This window comes from Macrosteles quadrilineatus, unplaced genomic scaffold (assembly GCF_028750875.1).
Source record: "Macrosteles quadrilineatus isolate MER2022 unplaced genomic scaffold, UCM_ALF_1.0 Scaffold_8__2_contigs__length_117827958, whole genome shotgun sequence".
Lineage (NCBI taxonomy): Eukaryota > Metazoa > Arthropoda > Insecta > Hemiptera > Cicadellidae > Macrosteles > Macrosteles quadrilineatus.
In genome coordinates, this window is record NW_026542601.1 from 60,564,966 (window position 1) to 60,591,025 (window position 26,060).

General features: G+C 36.5%; 1 protein-coding gene across 1 annotated transcript; it reads right to left on the bottom strand.

The window, feature by feature from the left end:
- Positions 1 to 831: 831 nt before the first annotated feature.
- On the bottom strand, positions 832 to 25,700 carry LOC129000416 (UV radiation resistance-associated protein-like). The gene is made up of 11 exons (XM_054427380.1): positions 25,044 to 25,700; positions 15,295 to 15,508; positions 11,970 to 12,258; positions 10,660 to 10,765; positions 9,655 to 9,865; positions 7,440 to 7,612; positions 5,537 to 5,763; positions 4,573 to 4,743; positions 3,844 to 4,042; positions 1,966 to 2,212; positions 832 to 938 (listed from the first exon to the last, which is right to left on the bottom strand). The coding sequence occupies exons 1-11, from the start codon at positions 25,107 to 25,109 to the stop codon at positions 832 to 834; spliced, it is 2,010 nt and encodes a 669-aa protein (XP_054283355.1). The 5' UTR covers positions 25,110 to 25,700.
- Positions 25,701 to 26,060: the final 360 nt, after the last annotated feature.

A 26,060-nucleotide genomic window follows, 5' to 3' on the forward strand; every position in this document is an offset into this window, starting at 1 on the left:
ATTTTTGTTTATTTATGTGACCACATTGGTAATTTATTTATTTTAAATACAACTCTCCATAATCCTCTCAAACATTACCAGTTTGTTTTTTTAATTACTAGTTCAAATATAAAACATTTTAACATTTTTAACCTTGATTTATTTTTTTATTTGTGGTAGATTTTATTTAAGTGGCTATTTTTGGACATACAGTAACTATTTTTGGCTAAATGGATAGCCCAAATATTAAAAGCAATGGCTGGTAAGAATATTAGTAATCAGGTGAAATGATGTGTTGTTATGCCTATCTAATGGTAAAAGGCAAAAGTAACACCTCCATTTTTTAACAAATCAACTCTAAATCAATACAATTTTGCAGCTTAAAGGTAGTTGCCAAATTGCTTCAAACACAGTACCAAATTGAATCAAACCTAAAAGCTGAAAAGATATCCAGTTAAAATCTTAACGATGTCTCATGTATGAGGGCTATTCAGAAAGTAAGGAACATTTACTCTGAACAGAGTACAGACGTTTTCACCTCCTCAATGACTGTGGAAATGTCTTTGTGTTACACTTTGTTGCAATATTACTGTGTTAAAAGTTTGCAGCAATTGAAAATCTCACTAGTTATGAGGTGCAGTCATAACCTTAAAACCTATACACTTTTTTATTGTCAAGTCTGCGGAGTTGTACGGAAACAACTTGATAAATGAAAAAATATAGTGCTTTTAGTTTCAAAACGGCTATACTAAAGTTGATGTCCAACATTTTGTTTTTGCATTACAATGCCTGACCTCATGCGGCCAATTCCAATTGCACACAAAATCATTCAATTAGCAACTACCCTACAGTTCAGTTTATTTCCCAGAATTGACTTGGTAAGCAGCACAGCACTTTGTTAATGACAAGTAGCTCCAGTTGCATTTCACTAGGTGGCTCAGCTCGCAGGCAGCGGAATTCTACGACAATGAAATTTCAATGCTCATCCACCGCTATGATAAGTGCCTATTTAGAAAAGTAGTATTTTAGTTGCTCTTTAAAATGTAGGCATTATAATTATTTTTCTGTACAAACTTTTTATTTTATTCCAAAACCTTCCTTGCTTTCTTGATTGCCCTCATATCATAAAATAATGTTATATAATTAACTAAGATTAGGTTCTCTGTTTTGGGACTTTAAAGGGCGAAGTGTAAAAAAACTACTATGAGTCTACAGTTTACAAATGCTTATGTTAAGTGGATTTTCTATATTTAAAAATGACATAAAAGTGTGGGGCACATTGTATCAAAGCTTGGCAAAGCAAATGTCGCATTTTAATACTGAGGAACAAATTTTCTGTTGATAGACATTTTAAACAAGATTACTTTGAACGTGTTTAGCAAATTAAAGAATCAGTGTTACAAGGTCATTGGCATCGATGCAATTGTGAAAAAACATTAATTAAATCATTGCACTAAACTATGGTATATTAAACCTAAAATGCACAGCCACCTGGAATAAGAATAATCTTGGGGAGCCCACGGAGATAAACTAACGGGCATTCACAAAAATATAGTACACAATAATCATCATCTAAATATACATAAATTATATAATACACAGTGGAAAGTATAATACATCAGTCAAAATATTGGTTCCTTGAAAAGGCACAGTTTTTAAACAGTGTGGATTTTTCACAAGAAATTTAAAAAAAAATTGAAAAAAAGAACACAAACAAATTTACTGTAATTTTCTGCGGACATTGTGTCCTAATAATGAGCATAAATCATTTTGACAAAAAATATTTTTATAAGCTGAGCCTAAAATGTTCCGCCACTTATTTTGTGAACAAAGCACAGTGAAAAGGACATCTGAAACGAGACCTTTTACTTTTCTAATTGTTAAATCAAACCTTTCAATTGTACACAAAAATGTCAATCCATCCCAACACTGTTACAACGAATTTGGCCTAGTGCCTTTTCAAGTGCTATGAATCTGCGTATGTACTTTGGGACGTGACCTGACGGATACTCTGGTAAGTGAAGGCATCCGTGGAGTCTCTGGATATGTTTGTCGGATACTTGGAAGGAGAGTTGATCTTGTTGATGATGCTTGCCAGACTCTCCTCCTGCAGCAGGATGTCATTGCTGGAACGCAAGCTGCGCTCAGAGTCAGAGCATATCGGCGCTGGGCCCTGCGCCATCCAGGAGTTGAGGAACTCACGCTGTCCGTCGTCTTCTGAACTGTGCGGTACCTGAAAATTAATTACAGTTATTTATTTTGTTTATTTATTTTACCCAATATCGAGTCACTGAACTCCCTTAGAGTACTCCATGATGTTGATAATAAAATGGTACCTGCCGGATTATTGGAGATAGAAACAACCATAGTTATAGATAACTTGTATGAAAATTACTACATTTCATGTAGGGATGGACGGTATTGAATTTTTAGTTCGGGACGGGATTTGTATTTCCTTCCTAATTTTCGGGACGGGACGGGGCGGGATTTTTTCCTGTGTATAAAAAGAAAGTATTAAGTACCTATTGCACTTACCAAACAAGACAAAAAAAATCAAATTTTACCATTTGTGGCACTGATCTATAAAAACAATAAAAATGGGTAAAAATGTACAGGTGTAGAAACTTGTGACTCGCGGTCAAAATGACTCGCAGTCACGGTGCGATCGTCAAAATGATTCGTGGTCACGGCGGGATCATTGGTATGACTCCGCTGTCTTGGCGTGATTGATCGTTGGTATAACTTCGCGATTGTCGGTATGACTCGGTGGTCAAGGTGTGATCGTCGGTATGACTCACGGTCACGGCGTGATCGTCGGTATGACTCCGTGGTTACTTCACAATCGTAGGTATGACTCCGCGGTCACGGCGTGATCGTCGAAATGACTTCACCTCCTGCGTTCACGGAACTATTCCGAACATCTCTTATCGTCATCGACACTCGCTAAGTGGTAAAATCGCCGACGATCGGATCAAGTCGTGTCCCGAAAAATTCCCGAATCAAATGTAATCCCATCCCGAAAATCAGGAATATTTTTTTCCAGAAAATTTCCAGAAATTTTGGGACCCGTCAATCCCTAATTTCATTGTATTGTAACAGCCCTGGAAGTGGATATTCATAGTAACTAATTCTGATTCAAGATGCCTGTCTACAGTTTCAAAGGTAACAATCAAGGTTTAACAAGTGTTTATATTCGCACACAAAAACTTGTATTTACTATACTGAGGTGTTTGACAAGGCATCTTGCCAAAACATGAATGCAACATCTTGAATGCTACGTTGGCACTGCAGACAACATGTAATGAAAAATCCACATTACTGTAGTCAAAATTAATCCACAAAAAACAATAAAACAGATTGTACTATAACAAATTATTTAGACATAGAGATGACCAAATTAATATATTTTTATATACACTTTATATTTTTGATTTATCTAGATTAACAGATATTTTGACAAAGACGTTACATTGCACAATAATCTCTCATGTCCTATGTATTACAGCCACTCCTTGGTCTGATTACAGAATTTGTCAGCTAACGTTGGATTAGTGAGATTTGTTTACAATTATAGAAAGTTAAATTGTAAAACTATGAAAATCGCTTTTACAAAATATGAATAAACTACTTCTCAGACACTTTAAAAGATTGTTTTTTTAATTTGTATTTTACTAATAAGAAATGAGTTCAATGATTACAATGACAAAGTCCATAACCCTAAGTATTAAATTGATTAAGAGTCACAAAGTTGCAGTTTATCCTCAGATTTCTTCGATATACTTTTAAAATTGGGTACTGAAATAAACAATTCCATCAATTGGTTGATTATTAATCCTGTCTGAGCATCACTTGTCAAGGACCTACCAAGATCTCGTTGGGCTCGGAGCTGTTGTGTGTGATGCTCCGTTGCCGAGGCACTAGGCGTGGACTGCCGTGGTCCAGCCGGTCCAAGCCCTTGTCTAGGGAGTAGCAGAGAGGAGCCTGAGGCGGCCGCAAGCCTCTCACACCCTGCAGCTCAAGTGTAGAGCTGGACATTGTACGCTTGCCTGCCTCCAGTCCAGCCCTGTAACATCATCACCAGTCACCACTGTCATTCCCGTATGCTGTTTAGAGTTAATCTTTGTGCATCTTTTTTTATATTATCTTTAGACTTAGAGTGACCAAACTTTTAACACATACAGGTCAAATCTACTAGTTTCCTACAGAAGGATGTTAACCTATTTAGCTTGCATGCCTGAATTTAAAAAATCAATTGACTACTAAGGGTGTAACATAGAGCACAAGTGCCTAGGTATTTAGGATTTTATTTTAAAGGATAGCAGGCTTACCTGAATGGGAAAGAGTCCAAACTGGCAAAATACACAGGATATATGCTTCCAGGGTATATGCCATCTAATATGGTTTTCTAGATTTCCTGCATTAAGTCAATTTAAACAATAAGAGATGATTTATAGGACTGTTTATACAAAGAACAACTCAAAATTTGCTGTTAATAGACTAATTATTTAGATTCCAAATCCCAAAACATCATAAACCTCCTGTTTCTTCAATAATTGGCGGACAGTGTTTGACTTTAACGTAAACCCAACTCACCCGCTGAGGCTAGGCTTGAGGTTCAGCAGAGCCAGCAAGTTAGGCAGTGTACACCTGAGATCTGACGTGGTGAGGCTACAATACCATCTCAACTGTGCGATGTTCTTGTTGAGCAAATACACTCCGTAGTTGAACTGAAGCTTATCCTTGCCCTTAGAGAATAGAGGAAATCTGGAAACAAATTCAATACTGTAAAAGGACGTCTGTACAATGTTATATTGCTGATTATAGGTTAAATTCATGCTTTTAATGTTGTTTCACATATTGTTGCAAGAGATTGCCGCAGGGTAAAATTATTGTAAAGAATGAAGCTATGAATATTCAGGTATAATAGTCAAAGTTATTATAGTGTTTATTCAGTCATTAATTACAGCCTGATTTGATCTAAAAACACAACTTCATTTCGTTAATATTGGATCTATAAGAGCCTGGAGGCATATTGTTGTAGCCCACAAAAAGAACAAGTGTCTTCATCTAAAAAAGAACCATGAATTTGATACAAAAAATGTAGGACTTTTTGCCTTGATTTGGTGGGAATTAAAACTTAGTTCCATAGCTTCTCTCTGCACAAAAATGTGTTGAACTATTAAAAAAAGAGAATAAAGTGAATAATATAGGATGTAAAATAGGGATTTAAAGTTTAAAGCATTCAGTATGTTTTACTTCCAGTGTCTTGAATCCTAAAAATCAAGCACTTCTTCAAGGTAATCAATTATAGCTTAAAGGGTTGTGAATAGCCACAAAGACAATACAGTGTCTTTGAAGTGTTTGGTTTTGTAATTTCAATTTCCAAACCTCATTTTACACACCATAAATTCAACTCCCTACCCAACTGAATGAACAAAACTTTAGTGGAATAAAACTACCTTGGAATTTAAACCTTCACTAACTTGGTAGAAGAGCCTATTGTTTCAACTGAGTTTGTGGGCATTCTAAAGATATGAAGAGATAAAATGGTACTCACTCTCTCTCCTTATCAGGTATCTTGTCAGTGATATGGTCGATGATCTTACTGCGAGAGCCTGCGTGGACGATGGAGTAACGGAGAGGAACGTGCAAGAAATACGCAATCATCTGGACCAGGTGAGCGACAAAACCCAGCGCTACTGAGATCATAATCTCATCATGTCCAGCAAAATCTTCTGAGTTGGGCAGATGGACTCCACAGATGGCAAACTTGTTGTCTCCAATCTGAAAAAAAAAACATCAAATTAGATCAACAAGAGGCTTAGTGTTACATTGAGTATAAATTAGCTTTGCAATGAATACATCCAAATCTGGCAGTTTTACTGATAAAAGTGCAATATACAAGCACTAAATTATTTTTTTCATATCATAATCCATACTACAAATTGTTACACACATATTTTTGAATGGATGATGAAAACTATTCTATTGATTTGAAATTTACTGGGTCCAGTCTTTTATTATTATTGGCTTATTTATATGCAAAACTTTCTCACAAAACCCTTAATATGTTGTAAAAGTCGCTCAGATTTTTTAAAATCAATAAACTTGGAAAAAACTAAAAACACAGAACAGAATTATTTTTCCCGATCTGGGGTAAGAACTAATGGAACAGAATTTTGTAATATTCTCAACTTAAAACACTTCATCTTACTGCAAATAATATACATTAACTATTCAATTTAGGTGCAGGTAAGTAACACTACTTAATTCTATGACTGTTGTAACTTTAATAAATAATACTATATAATATTATACATAGAGTTAAACTTATTAGTAACGTATTTTAAAACTAATTTTAAAATAGATACAGGGAGCGGCAGAAATATCTGACGGTTTTCAAGCGAGTACAGTCCGGCAGCTGAGTGGAGGGGGGTGATGGGGAGCGGCTCATTCTCAAGGCCAAGTGACCCCATTTTAGTCGCCATGGAGCAGTGGACCAGTATACATCGCGCGTTTGCCGTTGAGGCGTTTTTTAAAAATGGCGATTCTGTTGTTGGTACGCAACGTAAGTTTCGTAGGCATTTTAATGTGGCTCTTGGGGAACCTATCCCATCCCGAAACACCATCAAATTGTGGGTGGATACGTTACGATCACAGGATCAACTGCAAAACGTAGGCCTACAGGCCGTCCAAGGGCAGTGAGGACGCCGGAGAACGTGGAGCGAGTGCGACAAGCTGTGCTAACGAGCCCGCATCGTCCGGCGCGTAGACAAGCTGCTGCTCTTGGCATGTCTGATCGCTCTATTCGACGAATTTTGCACTCAGACCTTCACTTTCACCCATATAAAATAGCAATCGTCGGGTGAAAGTGAAGGTCTGAGTGCAAAATTCGTCGAATAGAGCGATCAGACATGCCAAGAGCAGCAGCTTGTCTACGCGCCGGACGATGCGGGCTCGTTAGCACAGCTTGTCGCACTCGCTCCACGTTCTCCGGCGTCCTCACTGCCCTTGGACGGCCTGTAGGCCTACGTTTTGCAGTTGATCCTGTGATCTAAACGTATCCACCCACAATTTCATGGTGTTTCGGGATGGGATAGGTTCCCCAAGAGCCACATTAAAATGCCTACGAAACTTACGTTGCGTACCAACAACAGAATCGCCATTTTTAAAAAACGCCTCAACGGCAAACGCGCGATGTATACTGGTCCACTGCTCCATGGCAACTGAAATGGGGTCACTTGGCCTTGAGAATGAGCCTCTCCCCACCACCCCCCTCCACTCGGCTGCCGGACTGTACTCGTTTGAAAACCGTCAGATATTTCTGCCGCTCCCTGTATAATTTACAGAAAAATATTTAAATGTTGTAAAAACAATCAAAAACTATTACAATGAATAAAGCCAGGTTAGTGTAAGAAATAAAGATTTTAAATTTCATTTGCATGTTAGCTTTTTCTTACCTGACTGATGGGGTATATATAATTTAACTCTGAAATGCGCTTTCGTCTCAGAGCTAACAGCATTTGGTTGACAGAAAACAGATTTTCTTTGGCATCAATAGAAACACGTTTAAGATCTTTCAGACGTTCCATTTCTTTGTGAAGCATCCGATTCTTTTCCACCAATTCTAAATCTGAAATAAATAATATTAGTTAACCTTCCATCGAGCGCATCACGGAAGTTACCTCCGGGTCACTACTTTTTTCGTTATAAAATCCATAGTATGTGTGCAGGGCTGTGGCCTGATTTACCTCACAAACCTCTTTTGCGGAATCGGTTTTATATTCTCTTACCCCTTTCCCAGTTGTCAGTCGACCTTGGGGGGGTGGTTCGCGTCGCTACTGGAAGTAGCTTCCGAGAGCGCCCTGTGACGCTACAGGTTTCCCGGAGCCTAGTTCCGTGTGCGCCCTTGTGTTTGACCTTATTGACCTTATTAGCGATATTACAAAATGTATGCAGAACTAATTGTGAGATTGTTGGCTAGTGTTGAAAGGGAATACACAAGGAACAACATTTAGTAGAAAGAACTAATGGTGCATGAGTTTGGAAACCTTTTTTTTTCAAGAAAAAGAGCTTTGACAAAATGAGTAGTCTTCTAACAAATTATTTTTTGCATTAGACAATAGGTGTTTTATTTCAAACACCATTGCAATTTTTTCTAAAAAGCTTGGATAAAGTAAGTTATCCTTGATATAATAATCTTTTTCATAATATCATTGGTATATTTATGCCATACACTGATGCAATTTTTGTGTAAGAGCTTTAATTGAATGGATTGTCTTTGTACAAAATTATTATTTTTATTAGACCATTTACGTGTTTTTATGCCATAGAATATTAAAATTTGTTTTCTAATATACGACTGTATAAGAACAAAAAGTTAATCATTTTTATCCACAACACTTACGTATTTTAATTTGTTTATAACATTTTCTTTCTAATACCTAACTAACTTAAGTAATAGTGTAATAACTCATAATAAATGTTTTTCATAGAGTTTTATTGCTATTAAAATGTTTTTTACTCATCATTGTATAGTTTTTGTACTCCCGGAGGTAACATCCGTGAGCGCCCTTTGGTGTTTGAAAATCAATGCGCCCGACAGAAGGTTAAAGATGATTACTGATTGCTATATGTTAACTTAGGAACTCAATATAGACATATTTTCAACCCTATTTATTTATTTTTTTGTTATCAGAATAGAGCAATGAATATGTTCAAGGTCCTTTAAGGTAGAGAATAATATAATTCATAACCATGATGATTATTAAATAGAAAACATATTAACAAATAATAATCGGCACTTAAAATTTACAAAAAAATTATTAATTATTTTATATCAATTCTAAATCTGAAATCTTCTTTTAAGCTACCTATGATTTAATCAACCTTCTTAAGCAACAAACCTAATCGTTCCACTAGGTGGTTTGCGAAACCTCCAAAAAGTGTCAGTTAAAACAAGTATTGTGTCCTTGCTTGGCAATTTTAGCAAAACCTTTGACTAATATTCATAAAAATGGACATTCCAGCTTCTAAAGTTGTTCAAGTTGTTGCCAATTTTAGAGTCAAAATTGACATAGTTTAATTGAGCCACTGACAGAATTCGCTAATCTAAATCACTGATTTCTGTTGAATACACCAACTTAACCTGATGGAACGACTTTTTGTAAGCTAAAGGCCTAACATCGTTTTTGCAACATCAACTATCTTAGTAATAAAAACAAGTAGTAGGTATAGTCTTTCTCTGTATCTTTTTACAACCTAAAGAACCTGAAAGACTTGACTACCGATATAGTAGCTCTGAAAATTCTGTGTTTGTGTGTTTATTTGTGGTTTTCAACTATTTTCATCAGTAAGGTAAGCTTATCAATCACAAAATCCTTAAAACCCTGGCCTACAGCTATCTTGACCAAAAACGTCGTAACCTGGAGAAAAAAGAATGCAAGACTGTATCACACTCTGTGCGTATGTCATTCAACAAAATTCTTTTTGGATAAAAATAGGCTACAGCTGGTCCATCCCGTATATGCCTTATAGATGGGATGTCTACTTCAGTAACCTAAAGTCAAAGTTTCAACATAACCAAAGAAGAACTACATGACACTTGTGTTTACAATACCCTATCTTGGTAAGTTAGAATCTTTATGACTTTTTGACCAGACGTCCAAGCCTCACCTTCGTCCAACATTCGATCGGTAAGTTTACTCTTGTCCTCCAGCTGCCTGCGCAAGGCTGACTTCTTCTTATCCCTCTCATGAGTCAGCAGATGTACTCTGAACCTCACCTCCTCCACTTCTCGTTTCACAGCTGTCAGCTGTTGATGTAGTCGTGGTGTTGCACCTGTAGGCTTGGCACGATGTAACACCCGACGCAACATGGCGCTCTCCTACACACACACAGTTTAATGAGCCTAAATGAAGATGTGATAGAAAAACATTTTGACAAGGTCGATAGAAAGTTTATGCAGTAAATATATATAGTGCTTGAAGATTAGGCTTTACTTCTGATAATGTATATTTTGACCCTAAAAATGTTCTTCCTCAAGAAAAACTGTGTAAACCTTTGTACCAATGCTGCTGACATACTCACATTCTGATATAACTGTACACAATTTTGTTTGAATATTATACCTATTTAATTATTTAAAAATGTTTTACATAATAAAACTAGTAGGCCTAATGACAGTCCATCTACTCTTTGTAATGTTTCAATGTATTTCTTTCTGTTACCAGTCAACATGTTTTTCCATTTGTCTGCAAACAGAAATAGTAAGCAATTAGTATTTAACAAGCTCAAGGTGTAGAACTTCCCCTTACATTTGTTTGACTCTAAGGGTGTAAAAAAATATGTAAGCTATTATTTACTTTTATTTTAGGTGGTTAAATAGATTTTTATATGTTGGTTCAACAAAACATATTAGTTTTTATCCATGCTGAAGCATGATAAGAAGTTCTCTCTTAAAATGTTAGATCTGCTAAGACACAATTTTTATGCATGCCTAATTTATTAAAAAAATAGATCATTAAAAGAGTGAACTAAGCATCTAAACCTCAATCATATTATATTGCATAGGAATTGCAAGAACAGTATTATAATAGTGGTTATTGGCATTACAATAGAATAGTTACTGCAAAAGTAGTGAAGAGTGAATATGAAAAGGAATTATTTAGGCTACAGTACCTTTCCTTCACTGCTACTCCCACTCAAACTTCCGTCCGAGATCCTCTCTCTAAGAGAAGCAGCTGCAACTGAATGTTGCTTGATAGCTTGCTGGAGTGAATGCAGCCTGAACACACATTTAACAGGCAATTAAAAAAAAAACATTTCTTATATGGACTGCCTTGGAAAAATGCCCAGCTTACAGTACCTAGCTTAGTCCAGGGGCTTAGATGTACTAGTTAGATGTAGTAGCAGGCAGTTTTTAATCGGTAGGAGCAAAACAAATCCATGGTGACATAAATACAACTCTCTCTGCACTATAGGATTCTGTATGTACTGTCATTGTGTGGCTAGTTTTGATAAATTGGGCCTACACATACTGCTTAGTGCTTAGTTTTGTCAACTTCAAAACATAGTGTTTTTATACTGTCCCAAATACAACCAAGTTTAGTTATATTTCACCTTAATCAAATGAAATTGGGCTTACACATACTGTGCAGTGCTTAGTTTCGTCAACTTCAAAACATAGTGTTTTTATACTGCCGCAAATACAACCTAGTTTAGTTATATTTTATCTTAATCAAATGAAATTGGGCTTACACATACTGTGCAGTGCTTAGTTTTGTCAACTTCAAAACATAGTGTTTTTATACTGTCCCAAATACAACCTAGTTTAGTTATATTTTATCTTAATCAAATGAAATTGGGCTTACACATACTGCGTAGTGCTTAGTTTCGTCAACTTCAAAACATAGTGTTTTTATACTGTCCCATATACAACCTAGTATAGTTATATTTCATCTTAATCAAATGAAATTGGGCTTACACATACTGCGTAGTGCTTAGTTTCATCAACTTCAAAACATAGTGTTTTTATACTGTCCCAAATACAACCTAGTTTAGTTATATTTCATCTTAATCAAATGAATTATCAACAAAACCACCATTTCGGTAATCTAACTTCCAGCCCCATATCTGTCAGATAATCGAGGAACAACTGTGCACAAAAACCCATATGGAAAACACACAATTACTAATAATTTTTATTAATTATTATTATCATTATTCAAAAATATTTAGAAGTTACTACACATTTTTAAATCTTCACTATCTTACGAAATGAGGCTTCATGTGAACAGTTGTTTCATGTTAGAAACTTTTCTCTTCTACCGCGCAATAGCCTTTATAAACACCTGTGAAATTCCAGTAATAAAAATCATAAAAATTAATAATTGACCAACCAAGACAAAAACACTATATAAAAATACAACATTTTCCCCAAGGTTGAGTGAATCTCGACAATACTGCTTTGATTACTAAATTCTCTTCACCTCAACAGTCGGCTGACGGAGTAGCTCTGACGTAACTCTACTGGGGTCATGAGCACTGAGACTACGCGTCGAGGCTCGACTCTGGGCTCCTTGAAGCAGTGAGGTGCTGTGAAGTATCCACCCTGCATGTGCAATATGAGCGTGTTGCTGTGGAACTGTGACGGGTCCGAGGTGACAAGTCTTGGACCGATGTACGCCAAGCCGCTGAAGTAGATGCCCCATACAGCCACTACCAGCTCCGTACTCTCCTCCCCAGTCACTGAGTGGCACCACAGCCTGATCACCACCCCTGGCAAACACAATAAAATGAGCTCACCCCCGCCGCAGCAAACCTGCCAGCTAAACAAATTCCCATTTGTTTGATTGTATATTAGGTACGTTTCAGATTTATTCCCTTTCTAAAAAAGAATTAGATTACGAGTACTTTTTGCAACATGGAAGGTAAGAAAAGTGTATGTATCAGTAAAATGTAAGCTATTGCTTAGTATGAAAAACAAATTTTATGACTTTTAAAAGAATACTAGACGACCCATGCTGCTCCGCAGCGTTAAAATAAATATAATATCCAAGAAATAATCAAGAAATTTATGATTTTTAATTGAGTAATACAGTATCTTGAGCTTAACTGATTTAAACGATCAGTAGCTCAAATTAAAGCCTATAATTTACTTATTATTTTGAGTCTAAAACTTTTAAAAAACATGAACAATACTGAAGCTATTGATTTGTAATCACGGAAATCCCTTATGAAAAATAATTTTTATGTTCGTTGTTCACCTTGCGTTTGCTTGAAACTGGTCCGATTTGAATAACTAATAGCATAAAAGAAAGCTGATATTTCACTGAAGGTTCTTAGAACAAAATATATAGGATTATATAATTATAACTGGTGAAATACATCTTAATATGAAGTTAACGTAAATTCAAAAAACGAATCAAATTATGCCGATGGGTGATGGCAAATCTGTACGTGCATACCTTCAATTCGAGACCTCAATCATGAAAATCGGTCGGGTAGAAGAGCCAAACGAACTCGGCAAAGAAAAACAAAATTTAACTCCCATAAGAAATACCTGGGGAGCAAATTTCGTTTACGTATATGCCGAGTAGGATTATAGTTACATTTATGCCGATGCTTGATGGCAAATCTGTACGTGCATACCTTCAATTCGAGACCTCAATCATGAAAATCGGTCGGGTAGAAGAGCAAAACGAACTCGGCAAAGAAAACCCAAATTTAACTCCCATAAGAAATACATGGGGAGCAAATTTCGTTTACATATATGTCGAGTGGGATTATAGATACATTTATGCCGATGTTTGATGGCAAATCTGTGCGTGCATACCTTCAATTCGAGACCTCAATCATGAAAATCGGTCGGGTAGAAGAGCCAAACGAACTCGGCAAAGAAAAACCAAATTTAACTCCCATAAGAAATACATGGGGAGCAAATTTCGTTTACATGTATGTCGAGTGGGATTTTAGATACATTTATGCCGATGCTTGCTGGCAAATCTGTGCGTGCATACCTACAATTCGAGACCTCAATCATGAAAATCGGTCGGGTAGAAGAGCCAAACGAACTCGGAAACGAAAAACCAAATTTTTTTAATATATAAGATGAAGCTATGGGATTTAAATTTAGTTTTACTGTATTTCTTAATGTTCTTCAAAGCTAATAGGCCTAATAAGCTTCAACATAGTGGCACTTGTCTTGTCAGTATTTAAAAGCTCTAGGCCTACTGTAAAAAAATGCTTTAAAGAAAGAGATTGCAAAATATGTTTTGAGGGTAAAAGCACAATAGTATATTACGTTACTAGTCCTGAAAATAAGTGTTTACCGGACGAGTGTGGTCGTTCCCGTGCGAGACGAAGTCGAGTACGGGATTACCATACGAGTCCGGTAAACACATTTTGGACGAGTTACGTACGATAGTTTACGCCATACTACTTAATTCGTACAAATCCTTATATATTTCCACCAACTAAAGGACTAAACATCACCAGTCATAACCTCTAAGAGAGGTTATATTTTTGTTTATAACCAATCATTGCCACGCAAATACAGTATAATCAGCTGATTGGTGTCCGGTAAAACTCATTGCAGAACAGTATTACGCAATGAAACCCCATTCGAATAAGCTGGCGGCAAACAGCTGTTTTCTGGACTAAATCCTTGCGTGGGAAGTTCGTCAAAATAATGTAGTGTGGCGTAAATCTTATTATGTGTTGCTACAAAAAATAATATTCAAAAATGTGTTTACAGTCCACTCTTGGTAATTCAAACACTTGATAATTCAAAACTTTCGATAATTCAAAATGAAGGCTCAGTCCCTAGAGAATCTCTCAATATTTCAAATTTTTACCATGCATTTTGATACACTCGGTATTTCAAAGTCCAAATAGAGGGCAGGTCAATTTGTAACACGCAGTAATTCGAAGTTTCGTCGGAAAAACACTCTATAATTCGAAGTAACTCAGTAATTCGAAGTTTCGTAGGTTAACACTCTTTAATTCGAAGTCATGCTGTAATTCAAAGTTTCGTCGAAAAAACACTCTATAAATCAAAGTCACGCAGTAATTCGAAGTTAAGTCGGTAAAACACTCTATAATTCGAAGTGATCTCTTCCTGTTATAACAGGAAACTATACAGTACAGTACATCCTGTTCCCATGGTAGGCTAGTGTTGGACGTTTTGATGTTTTTTTAGTTAGGGCAGTAGTCTGAGTTAGTTCGCTGACTTGTTTTTCTAAGTTGGCAATCCGATCTCTAGATTGCGCGACATCTCCTTGAGCACAAACGTAGTTGTCGACAGCTGATAGTTCAGCTATTGGCGAAATATATCTAGCGCTAAATAACAGATTTCTTTGCAACTACAGTAACTGAAAAATAAGCCGTTGATTGTTTAAAAGTGTACTAAAATACGGTATGATGTTTTATTGTAACGTGCTGTACCTTTGTATGTATTAAACAAACAAACTCTCTGTAATTCGAATGGTTTATTTTTCTCCCGATAAATCAAACTCTTGATAATTCAAAACTCTTGATAATTCAAATTTATATGCTTGGCCCACCAATTTCGAATTATCAAGAGTCTATTTATGTCAAATTTTAAAAGCCTGCAATAAATTAATGAAATTGCGTAGTCAAGGCTGGTGCAAGGCGTTTTCCACAAACATGCGAGAGTCATTCTAAGACCTAATTGATAACAAAATAAGACACACAAAAACAATTTACAATAGTGAATAGAGATGGATAATTGTAGAGAAATAAATATTTTATAAATCCTAATTTGTTTAACCTGTACAGAAGTTTCTAACTCACCTGTGGCAGGACCAATTGCCTGGCTGATCTCAATATCCGCCCATTTAGGATTATCACTTTCAAGTTTTTCACTTGTATAAAATGGAGCTGACATTGTTGTCAGATGTAATGTGTAATAGTAGCTCAATTTACCCACTCCTCTTACTAAATGAGTGCATTTCTCAAAGGGATTGACATTGAATCCAATTATTTGTATTAGGTTGCGAAGACGTTGCTGAAACAAAGAAAAATAAGATAGGTTACCAATTATAATTCTTAAATGTATGTAGGCTTATACACAGCTCATTTAGGCTATTTTGTACTACTTAAGATTCAGTTCTAAAAATTAAAACTAGGATTGAAAAAACTAGGTAGGCTGTAACGGTTGTAAATGTTGACCAGCTCTAAGTTGATATTTAAAACCGTTAGTGTAAGCAAAAGGTGTTAGCGGCGCGGACAACAAGCTGGTTCGGGGACAAGGGTCAACCCCGATAACAGCGGCCGCTGAACACGGAAGTAATCCGTGATATCACCGCTGGAGCTCGCTACTCCTGCGGCTGATAAAACCAGAGCCGCTGGCCGTCCGAGGACAGTGAAAATCAGTAATTGAGATGATCAAAGTCAAATAGCGAAGAAGCCCAACTGAAATCCCAGTTTAGTTTCTCTGGTGTTGGCCCTCTTCAATCTCAAGTCGAGTAGTGCTGTAAGTGTAATTTAGACTATTTGTGAAGTAAAGCCCTTGCAGTTATATTTCAGATATTTTGGTTTATTAATTATTTTACTTAAGAAAGACCGGCGAGTTAGCCTGGCAAGTAGGATTTTATTTTATTTTATTTAAATTGTTGTAGGTTAGAAAGACCGGCGAGTAAGCCTGGCAAGTAGGATTTTATTTTATTTTATTTAAATTGTAGTAGGTTAGAAAGACCGGCGAGTTAGCCTGGCAAGTAGGATTTTATTTTATTTTATTAAATTGTTGTAGGTTGTTAGAAAGACCGGCGTGTTAGCCTGGCCAGTAGGGAATTATTTTAGTTTACATAATTAATTTGACTTTAGAAAGACCGGCGAGTAGCCTGGCAAGTAGGGAATTATTTTATTTATTTGAATTGTTGTATGATAGAAAGACCGGCGAGTTAGCCTGGCCAGTAGGGAATTTAGTTTAGTTTATTTAATCATTTTTACTTTAGAAAGACCGGCGAGTTAGCCTGGCAATTAGGGTGACATTTTAGCATACTGCATCGGTTAATCTGATTAAGACCGGCGAATTAGCCTGGCACGAGACACACGAGAACAACCCAGCGTTGGCAATTGTTTTAAAAGTGATCATTAAAGCGATGATGAGTGTGATGACACCGTTGACCCCCTGTGGTGAGGTGTCACTCTGAGCTTTAACAGACAATAAAGACGTTTGATTCAAAATTGAGTAGCGGAAGGACCTTGGAGGTTCCCAGCTCGACTCGAGCGATTCCGAGCATTTTATTTGTAAGGCGATACGGCAGAGGAGCGTAGTCAGGAGAGCCTCAGATAGGAAGGCCGTGACCCCGGCGCGCCATAGCACCTTACAAGGCTACCAGGATTATTGTTTTTAGTTAGCCTAAGTAGGCCTGCCATTGATGGCCATAAACGTTGTGAAGTCTTTCCCCATCACTACCTCAGTAAAAAAGCATTTGTTTTAAGTTCTGTATTAATAAGGTATTTTTATACATAGGTACTTTAATACTTTTATACTTTAATCAGGCCCGGTCTGGCTTAATTGGAGGCCCTCGGCTAGATGTTGATTTGAGGCCCCCAGCCAGAAATAAAACAAGGACCATGGGGTGCTCTCACGGCAACAATTAGTTAGCATATATGTTTGCTGCATGTCGCAGGTGCATAAAAGGGGCCTAAGGTGATTTTAAATGATTAAACGTTTTTGATAACTTTGATTAAATTAATAATTGCTAAATTTCCATAGATTAAAATCTTTGTATTTATAAATTTAATTCCAAGGTATCAATCAATTTAAATTTGATATAAAATTTGCTCGTATTTCTATTCACCTCTACAGCTGCCAAATTTAAAGGCCTATTCTTATAATTGTTTTAAGTCTTAAATTTAAAAATAAGACCAAAACCTAGTTCTTGGAGTTTTTGCCATACATGGTAAAAAAGCATATCACGTACCACTTTTGAATTTTGAATACATCTATGAATGGACCACATTTACTGTTTATCACACACTTTACTCCATAGTTGTACTTCAGCAACAAAGACAAACATAAATAATCAAAAATATTTTAATTTAAACGTTGTAAGGCTTACAAAAAACTTCTGATGATTTCCGCCTGCCTGTTTGCGACTTCTCATTGTTAGCAGAATCGGAACTGAAACCAGCTAACCTGCTAACCATAAGTTCAAACAGTTTGACTTTAATTTGTTTTTATTTTGAAATATTTCCTATCCATTTTTATTTTACTTGAGCCACTACTTGCGTTAGTAATCTTTCAAACAATACGTCATAACCCACTACGGTACGTAGGAATGACTGGAAACAGTCGTCGGTGATTAAACTAGTCGTAACACCATACTCGACCTTTTGGTGTTGAGATGAGGCTGACTGGTCGAATAAAATCAGTTGTAGATAAACTGACGGATAGGAATTGGGAACAGTTTATAGGGATGATACATAAAATGTAATTGCATTTATTTTTGTTGTTTAAAAAAATATAAAATTGCCAAGACACTGTGTTTTATATACTGATGATTTAGATTTTAATGCCTGTAGTAAAATCTGTTTTAAAAACCAGGTAATAAATAAACAGGAATATTTGTTATACTGAGTTAGAGACATTAGGCCTACTGAATAATTTAAATCTTGCAGTCATGTAATAAACTAAAAATTTTTAATTAATAGTAAATGTTGTCATTCTATTATGTTTTATACCAAAGTAACAAAATATTAATGCAAATGACAACAAACAATAGGAATCAAGCGGGAAAACTCCAATGTTTAAAGTAAAATTATATTCGATAATTTTCTTTGTAATGACTGAAACCACTGCACCGATTGAACGCCACCAGTTGTTGTTGTAGCGCTGGGCACTGAGCTGATTCGAACGGTGCGTTGCAGTGAGATCGGTGACTATCCTCTAGTACCGAGTGACTATCACTGTACTTAGGGGCTACCCCTAACTGTAATTCAATTTAAAAAAAGAGTATTGTTTATTTAAAATTGTTTTTGCAAGACTACGTCGCTGTGAAACAGTTAATCAAAATATTTTTTTATCATAACTAAATTTTTTTTGAATTGATTTTTTGGCTTTTGGGGCCCCCTTGAGCCGGAGGCCCTTGGGGATCGCCGACCAGCCGCCCTGGCCAGACTAGGCCTGACTTTAATACTTTTCTTTGAAATGGCGACCATACAAATGTAGGTATTTTAAGCCAAGTATGAATGGAGATGAGTGTGGGATGAGTGGCGATTACGCTTGTGAACTTAGCCTAACACTTATCTTTGTGAAACACTCTGTATAAAAATAAACTTACTTCCTTAAGTCTACATCAGTGTAGGCTAACTTTAGTTAGGTGAAGTTGACAATGGTTTGGTTCAGATGGTAGCATATTTTAAATTGTACAAAACTACATTGACAGCCACTAACACTTGGAGGAAAGGATGGTACAAAGAGACCACACTGTTGCCAGTGCCATTCAACATAAAGACCTGAAGAGTAAGGCTATGGTTTCCTACGCGTAATAGATGCGCTGTGGCTTTTATCCAGGTCTCAAAACGCAACCGCCGTCAGTGGTTTCCTAGACTGCCCATACACATGGTTGGTGCGTAACATAAGTTCACGGGAGAGATTACTAGCGGCTGCTATAATTTTATACGAACTACCATGTATAAAAGCAAACATAAAAAATTTTAAATGTAAACAATAAATCTTAATTTACTCCCTCCAACTTTGCTTTCACTGTTATTATAGTTACTTGCTCGGGATTTACCGAGTCGATGAAAATACCTTTTACAACATAACATACTAGCAGAGTACCCGTCCTTCATACGGGATTGGCGTATAGGACTAGGGTAAGTATAAAATCCTTATTGCAGTTATGGGATGCGACACAGTTTAAGAAAATTTTCAAAGAATCTAATCACTGAAGATAGTTTCCTTGATGAGCTTGTAGGCCTACACCATAAATCCTATATTAAAAGTGTCAAGGCAAGACTTGAAAAATAAAGAAAACCCCAGCTAAGATGAGAACAAAAATGATATTAAACTCGAACTTGATGTCCAAATGTCCAACCGAATAAAATCCCTCCGCTATAAGGCTTTTAAAAGAAACTAGAGAAGAAGATCATCAATCAGTTTGTCCAAATGTATAGCGATTATGACTTTCCTGATTGGACAAAACAACATTGCATTCCATGTATGCAAAACATAATCGCGTTTTGCATAAAAATGGGGAAAGAAAAACATCCGTAAGAGGGTTCAAAATTTTATTGGATTTATTGATGTAAATCCATGTAAATTGATGCAATTGCCGATTATTTTTCTACAAAAACAGCTGGCAGGGCATGTTGTTATTGGGGTAATTTTATTGTGGTCAGTGAGCGCATTGACGATGGTGGGGGGAGGGGGCGGCTAACTTATTCCCTGCCTAGAGGCGGCAGATAGTTAAATACGTCCCTGTCATAACTTTTAATATTCATATGATATACTACGCTATTTAATATCATAACTATTAATATCATATGGTATATGCTATTTATGCTATTAAATCTCATAGAACCAACTTGTGCAGTTGAAAGAGCTGACAAAATTCTTTAGGTAATTAATTTTAAATATGAACACTAATAAGGTTAACATGGGAAATTCCAGAGCCACTGGGGCGGAGCCCAAAAGTATTTTTGAGATAAGAATATGTCTATATGTTAATCGGGAGTGTGAGCTATCATCATACCAAATTTCAACCCTGTTTGCTAGTATTTTTTTTGTCACACGCGTTTCTTGTCACAAACATCCATCCGCTTGGGCTTCACTCACCTTACTATGTTAATCCTGGACTCGTCAAAATGAAACACAAAACACAACGAAGACACAATCACACAACATACACGCATATATAAAAAAATCGTCCTTCTATTTAGGGGAGAGGGGGGTACATTTGAACGGTTTTCAGAATTTTTTTTTGTATTTTTTAAAAAAGGTTATTTGACATCAACAACTGGTTGTACATATAGTTCAAGGTTTCATACATCTAATATTGGTTGTACAAATAAATATAATAATATTTTCTAAGGGAAAAAAATAATTTTTTAACCCTTGCAAAGTGTTCAAATGTACCCCACCTGGGGGTACCTTTGAACATCCCGGGGGCAGATTTGAACAAACCAGGGGTAGTTTTGAACACACACTTTATTATGTAATTTCAACTATAAAAATGGCATAGTTATAAAGGCTACTTAATTCACATTAATTAAAGTAACAAATAGTTTTTAATAAAACCACAAACATTGGTTCCTAAGTCTGGTCAATTGAAAACACTTATTTTTTTAAGGACTTATATTTCATTGTAATTCTTCTCTTGCACTTGTCGTCGATCTGGAATGGTCCGGAACCTGTTAGTCTAATGGGGCCATAAAATACATACTTATTTTCAATTACTTGAATGTCGTCATGTTTAGGCCATTCGTAGTACAATTCGCCAAGCCCTCGACATAAAAACTTCATTTTAACAAGTCCCTCATCTGGAAAGTCAATAACCCTTCCAATGTACCACGTCAAGTCATAAAACACAGCATAATAATGTTCCAGCAAAGGATTAATCTTTGATTTCATGTCTTGGAGATCAGGTTCTGAATCGGCATCAGAAAACACATCATCTCTTGAAGAATCTTCACTTTCCATGTAAAAAATATCATCTTCATTTTCACTTGCTGAATCACTCTCATATTTCTTGGATTTTTGTTTAGAATTTAACCCCCATTTTCCTTTAGGCATTTCAAGTTTCCTCTTAATTGCTTTCTCTCGTGCCATTTTCTTTTCTTCTTTTAGCTTTTTCATTTCTTCTTTTCTTGCTGCCTCCTGCTCTATTCGGTTTTTTTCTGGCGTACAGGTTAAGACTCGAGATTTCCCTTTCTCTCTTTTAGAAATCTTGCCTGTTTTTGTAAGAGTTAATGTTGACAGTGTTGGTAAAGGCCGCACAACTTCAGGTCCAGGAGACACTGTTGTTTTAGGTAGCAAAGCAGATTTCAGTCCTGGAGAGCTCTGAGCGGAATTAAGTTCATTATTGCTGGTAGACGGAGTAGGCTGAGGATTAGCTCTGTTTAAGTCAACCTGCTGTTGATTGGTAGGCGTAACTGTTACACTTTCAGTTACTGGCGAATCTTCAGGCCTAGGCCTACTTATTTCTGTTGTTACTGTCACGAAATCTTCGTCTGTGAACACTGTGGTTGAGAAAGGAAAAATTCCACATTTTTTAAAACCTTCTGTGATATTTTTACGAGTGAATGCTAAGTCAAAGGCTTGTGATGCATGGGCCGCCAAGTCATGAATAGTGATTTTTCTCCCTTGATTGTTTACTAGCCAGTTATTTTGTACCACAGCTAGTTGTCTCTTAAAGGGTCCTAAAATGGATACGTCCAGTGGCTGGAGACGGTGGCTGCAATGAGGAGGGATTGTTAAGATAATAATGCCATTTTTTCTGGCAAACAAAATTGCATCAAGCGTGCAATGCGATTCATGATTGTCCATTAATAAAAGAACTGGTGATTCCTTCGAACACTGTGTGTGTTTAGCAAAGTGTTGTAGCACTTTCAAAAATAGAGTTCCATTTATCCACCCACTTGTTGGTGAATTGACCAATCCCAAACTCCCTGCTAAAGATCCAACCATGAGGGTATCGTGCATTCTTGCACGCGGAAATATAAAGACTGGAGGTATAGTATTACCTGCGGCGTTCACAGCAACACACATTGTGACCATATTACCCCTCTCGCCTGACACAACCTGTCCAACTTGCTTTAAACCTTTTTTGGCGACAACATTGGGAGCTTGGACAACAGTTTTTATGCCCGTTTCGTCTAAATTATAGATTCGGTCAGGATCAAATTTAACTTTTGAATAGACATCTGCCAAATTTGTTTGGAACTCTTCTACCATCTGCTTATTAAATCCTAGAGTTCTCGCCAAGCTTGTGTTCTCTGGCTTCCGGAGGGAAAGAGAACTATGTCTCTTCATATACCCCTTCATCCAGTCCACTCCAGCCATTTCATTTTCCTTCCATTTTTCCGGGCATTGATTAAGGTGAATTGCATATTCAAACGCAAGTTTTCGAATATGCCGATACGTCAGTCCATAGTTCATTTGAGAACAAGAAACTATGTATTGCTCTAATAACACTTCCTGTTCTTCATCAAAGACTTGATTTGCGGTATACTTTGAAGAGTACTTCTTCGATGGCTCGCAGTCTGGGACAGGAACCTCAGGCTCTGGGCCGATTTTAGGTCTTTTTTTTTTGCAGTCTATAAAAAAGGGTGGTGTGCTTAATGCCATACACAGCTGCAGCCTGTCGTAAAGGCATGTTCTCATTAAGAACTGCATTTATTGCAGCCTCTACATCCGCTTCATTGACTTCTGGATGGGTATTTTTTCTTTTGTAAGTACGGACCATCTTCAGTTCAATCTGAAAGAAATCAAACTCGTTTTAGTTTTAAGAAAATTATCATAGGCTTAAGAGTTTAGTCTAATTATTAGTTCTTTATAAGTATTAGGTTAGATATATATAAGTTAGAATAATATCAACATGGTTTCAGTTTAGAGAATATTATGTTCTAACATTAGACTTTGAGTGAAGGCCTAGGCCTATTATTGGTTGTAAGTAATTCTTAAATATAGAATGCGCCACATGGTTAGGCCTATCTGGTGTAGAGTGCTCTACAAAACATAAGAACAACAATTATATGCTTTAATTAATAATAATACATTGAAATAAGTAAGCTGTAACAATTTGACTTGTGTTCAAATGTACACCATTCCCCTTGTTCAAATGTGCCCCAGAGCACATTTTTTCTTAAAAGTAAGGTTATCTCAGTTATACTCTGAGTAAAATATAAGTTTTACATATGTACAGATAGCTTAATAAACACACTTTTCAGTGGTATTAATCATGTTCTTCTATACTATTTCAACTCTTTGTAAAATCCTTACGAATAGAGAACATAAAGTTTCTAACTTACCTTTAAAATCCAACATTCCTCTGAACTGCAGACAAAGGTTGAAGAAATTGGAGGGAAATCACTGACAGACATTCACAGGTTATACAGCTACACATTGACTTGAAAAAAGATTCATCAGCTGCTATTATGGCGGGAAATTTGAACTTGTTCAAATGTGCCCCACGTTCAAATGTACCCCCCTCTCCCCTACTCCGACATTTCGCAGGACCAAAATTAACGTCCCGCTTCCTCAGGGAATTAAAATTTGATTTTTCTCGAGTAGCCTATCGAGCCGAACGCCTAACTGCCAGATCAGCTGTTCCTGAACCGCTGATGTTCAGGAACAACTGATCCGGCAGTCGTGGTTCCTTCATTGATGATAAAGAAGGATATTTATTTCTTTCATTTCTTAGCCTACTATTAGGAGGCTGCACATTAGATTTGTTTACTTTGAGTCAGGTCAAAAATTGGTACTTAGGCCTACCTATGAGCCTCGGGTCAAATCAGGTTGGTTCAAAATCAGTTTGCTTTGGAAACTGTTGATTTTTATATTTAATTGTTGATTTTTGAGCCGAGCAGAGCCTGGCCTAAGCTTGATATATCAAGCACAAAGTCAGAAAATCAAGCTCGGGCCTATCTTCTCAGTAGGCCTACTCAATAGGCTACAATAATGCCCAATTCAAAGTCAAAGCTTTTAAGTCCGTGAGGATCACGCGACACAAAATTGATGACGCCTCGGGAGATGCCGTGCCAAGCTTAAGGTCAAGTTTAGGTGAAAATGCATGTGATAATGTTTTTTTTTTTTTTTTTTTGGAGAGGGGGCCCGGCGAACAAACTTGCCGGGAGGCCCATTGGCCCGCTCTTACCGCCGCCACTGTTACAGTTGATATGTAACTTTTAACTTATGGTAATTCACTTGTAAAATTGGTGTTAGTAAAATCTGTTGGCAATAAATAAAAAAATAGTAATGTGTATTCTAGAAAGTTGTTCGTATCAAAACTTCAAGCCTAGGGCCTAAGATAGCCTAAGTGTTTAGGAAAGAATAAAGGTTAAGTTACAGTGATCCTACAGATCACAGGAAAGAGGTGCTAATATAAAACAGCAGCATGAACCTGCTGGATGGGCCTACTGTAGGCTAAAATGACCTAAGCTAACCAATTAATAGCAAAAGCTTTGTAGGTACTAAGAGAATTTGCAGGAATTTCGGTTTTTCGTTCATGAGATCTTGTCTAACTTTTAAAAACCTACGGTACAAATATTTTTTTTTAAATCTCCATCACCAGTCTTCAACAGCAAAAAATAGAATGGACAGTGGATATCTTCTGTCTGTCACCCATGAACAGATAGAACAGATTCTATCAGGCATGAAGGATTTGAACAGTTTCTGACCAAACGGATAGGCTAGCATTCTGTTCCAGGCTGATGTTAACGAATTCGATACCTATAATATATGATAGCGCAGGCCTAGTATCACAAAACTATTTACCAGACCATACGCACACATCATGATCACCTTTACCGGTACTAGGTAAAAAACAAATAGGAACTTATCGCTAATGATAGAACAATTATTTTCAAACCTGTTGTGTGAGTAAAGGAAGCCACTCTTTCCATCTCAGTGTTGCCCTTGGAGATACAATGGACATTATTTCAAAATGAAACGGGCCTAATTCAGCTCTAACTACAATATTGGCTTTCCCCTTTAGTAGATATCCAGCTGAGCATTGGTAGTACTTTGAAGACCTTGATAGTTAACAGTCTAAATTTGTGTAAGTTAGATTTTAGTTTCACCATAGACTAACCAACGTAATGTTTCACTGGTTTGGAGTTGGTTCTTAGTCATTAAACTTAAGAAACAGCATTATTTAGGCTGTTACATTGTAAATGAATATGGCTTTTCATTCATAACACAAGCACAAAATGCAACAAGTTGTTGGCACTGGCTAGTAAGTTTAGTACATTTTGATGTTTAGAACCCAGACCCACTCACTAGCACAGCACAATGAAAGTCTAAAAAATTAATGTCTTTTCTGTTAAGCCTCCGTAGTTGGCTGGTAGGCCTAGCCTTCATCGGATGACTAAAATATAAACGTAATATTCATCACTTCAGTGGAAATTCTACTAGGCCCTATATAGTATTATTTGTATGGTCAATACAAATAAGATATCAACACTTAACACTTCTTCATAATCTAAATACGTATTTTAAACAAAGTTTTTGGGATGGTAAGGTTACGTACGAAGGAAACTACAAAATATGACAATAAACGATACACTATGACATGAGTGACATGACATGACATTGACAATTCACACATTATTAGAAAAGAAAAAGAAATGTTTCTTTCTTAGTTCTTTTACGAAAAAAACTCAATTTCATAGAGTAAGCAAATGCTCATAACTATTTTATTTCTCAGAATATTCTGGAGATCGGAAAATGGTCGTTGATTAAGAACACAACATTTATTTATTTATTTACGGTGTACTTTGTTTTTATTAGTGTACATTTATTTTGTGATACGGGCATTGATTATTGTATAATTGCAGTTTTGTTATCAATGATAAGGATCTTCCACCCTGATACGGATCAATGTTTC

Coding starts and splice junctions, on each gene's coding strand:
- LOC129000416 (XM_054427380.1), bottom strand. CDS start 25,109: ATGTCCATTGTATCTCCAAGGGCAACACTGAGATGGAAAGAGTGGCTT. Junction 15,509..25,043: donor TTCCTTTACTCACACAACAG/GTTTGAAAATAA, acceptor TCTTTGTTTCAG/CAACGTCTTCGCAACCTAAT. Junction 10,766..11,969: donor TCCGTCAGCCGACTGTTGAG/GTGAAGAGAATT, acceptor ATGTGTGTTCAG/GCTGCATTCACTCCAGCAAG.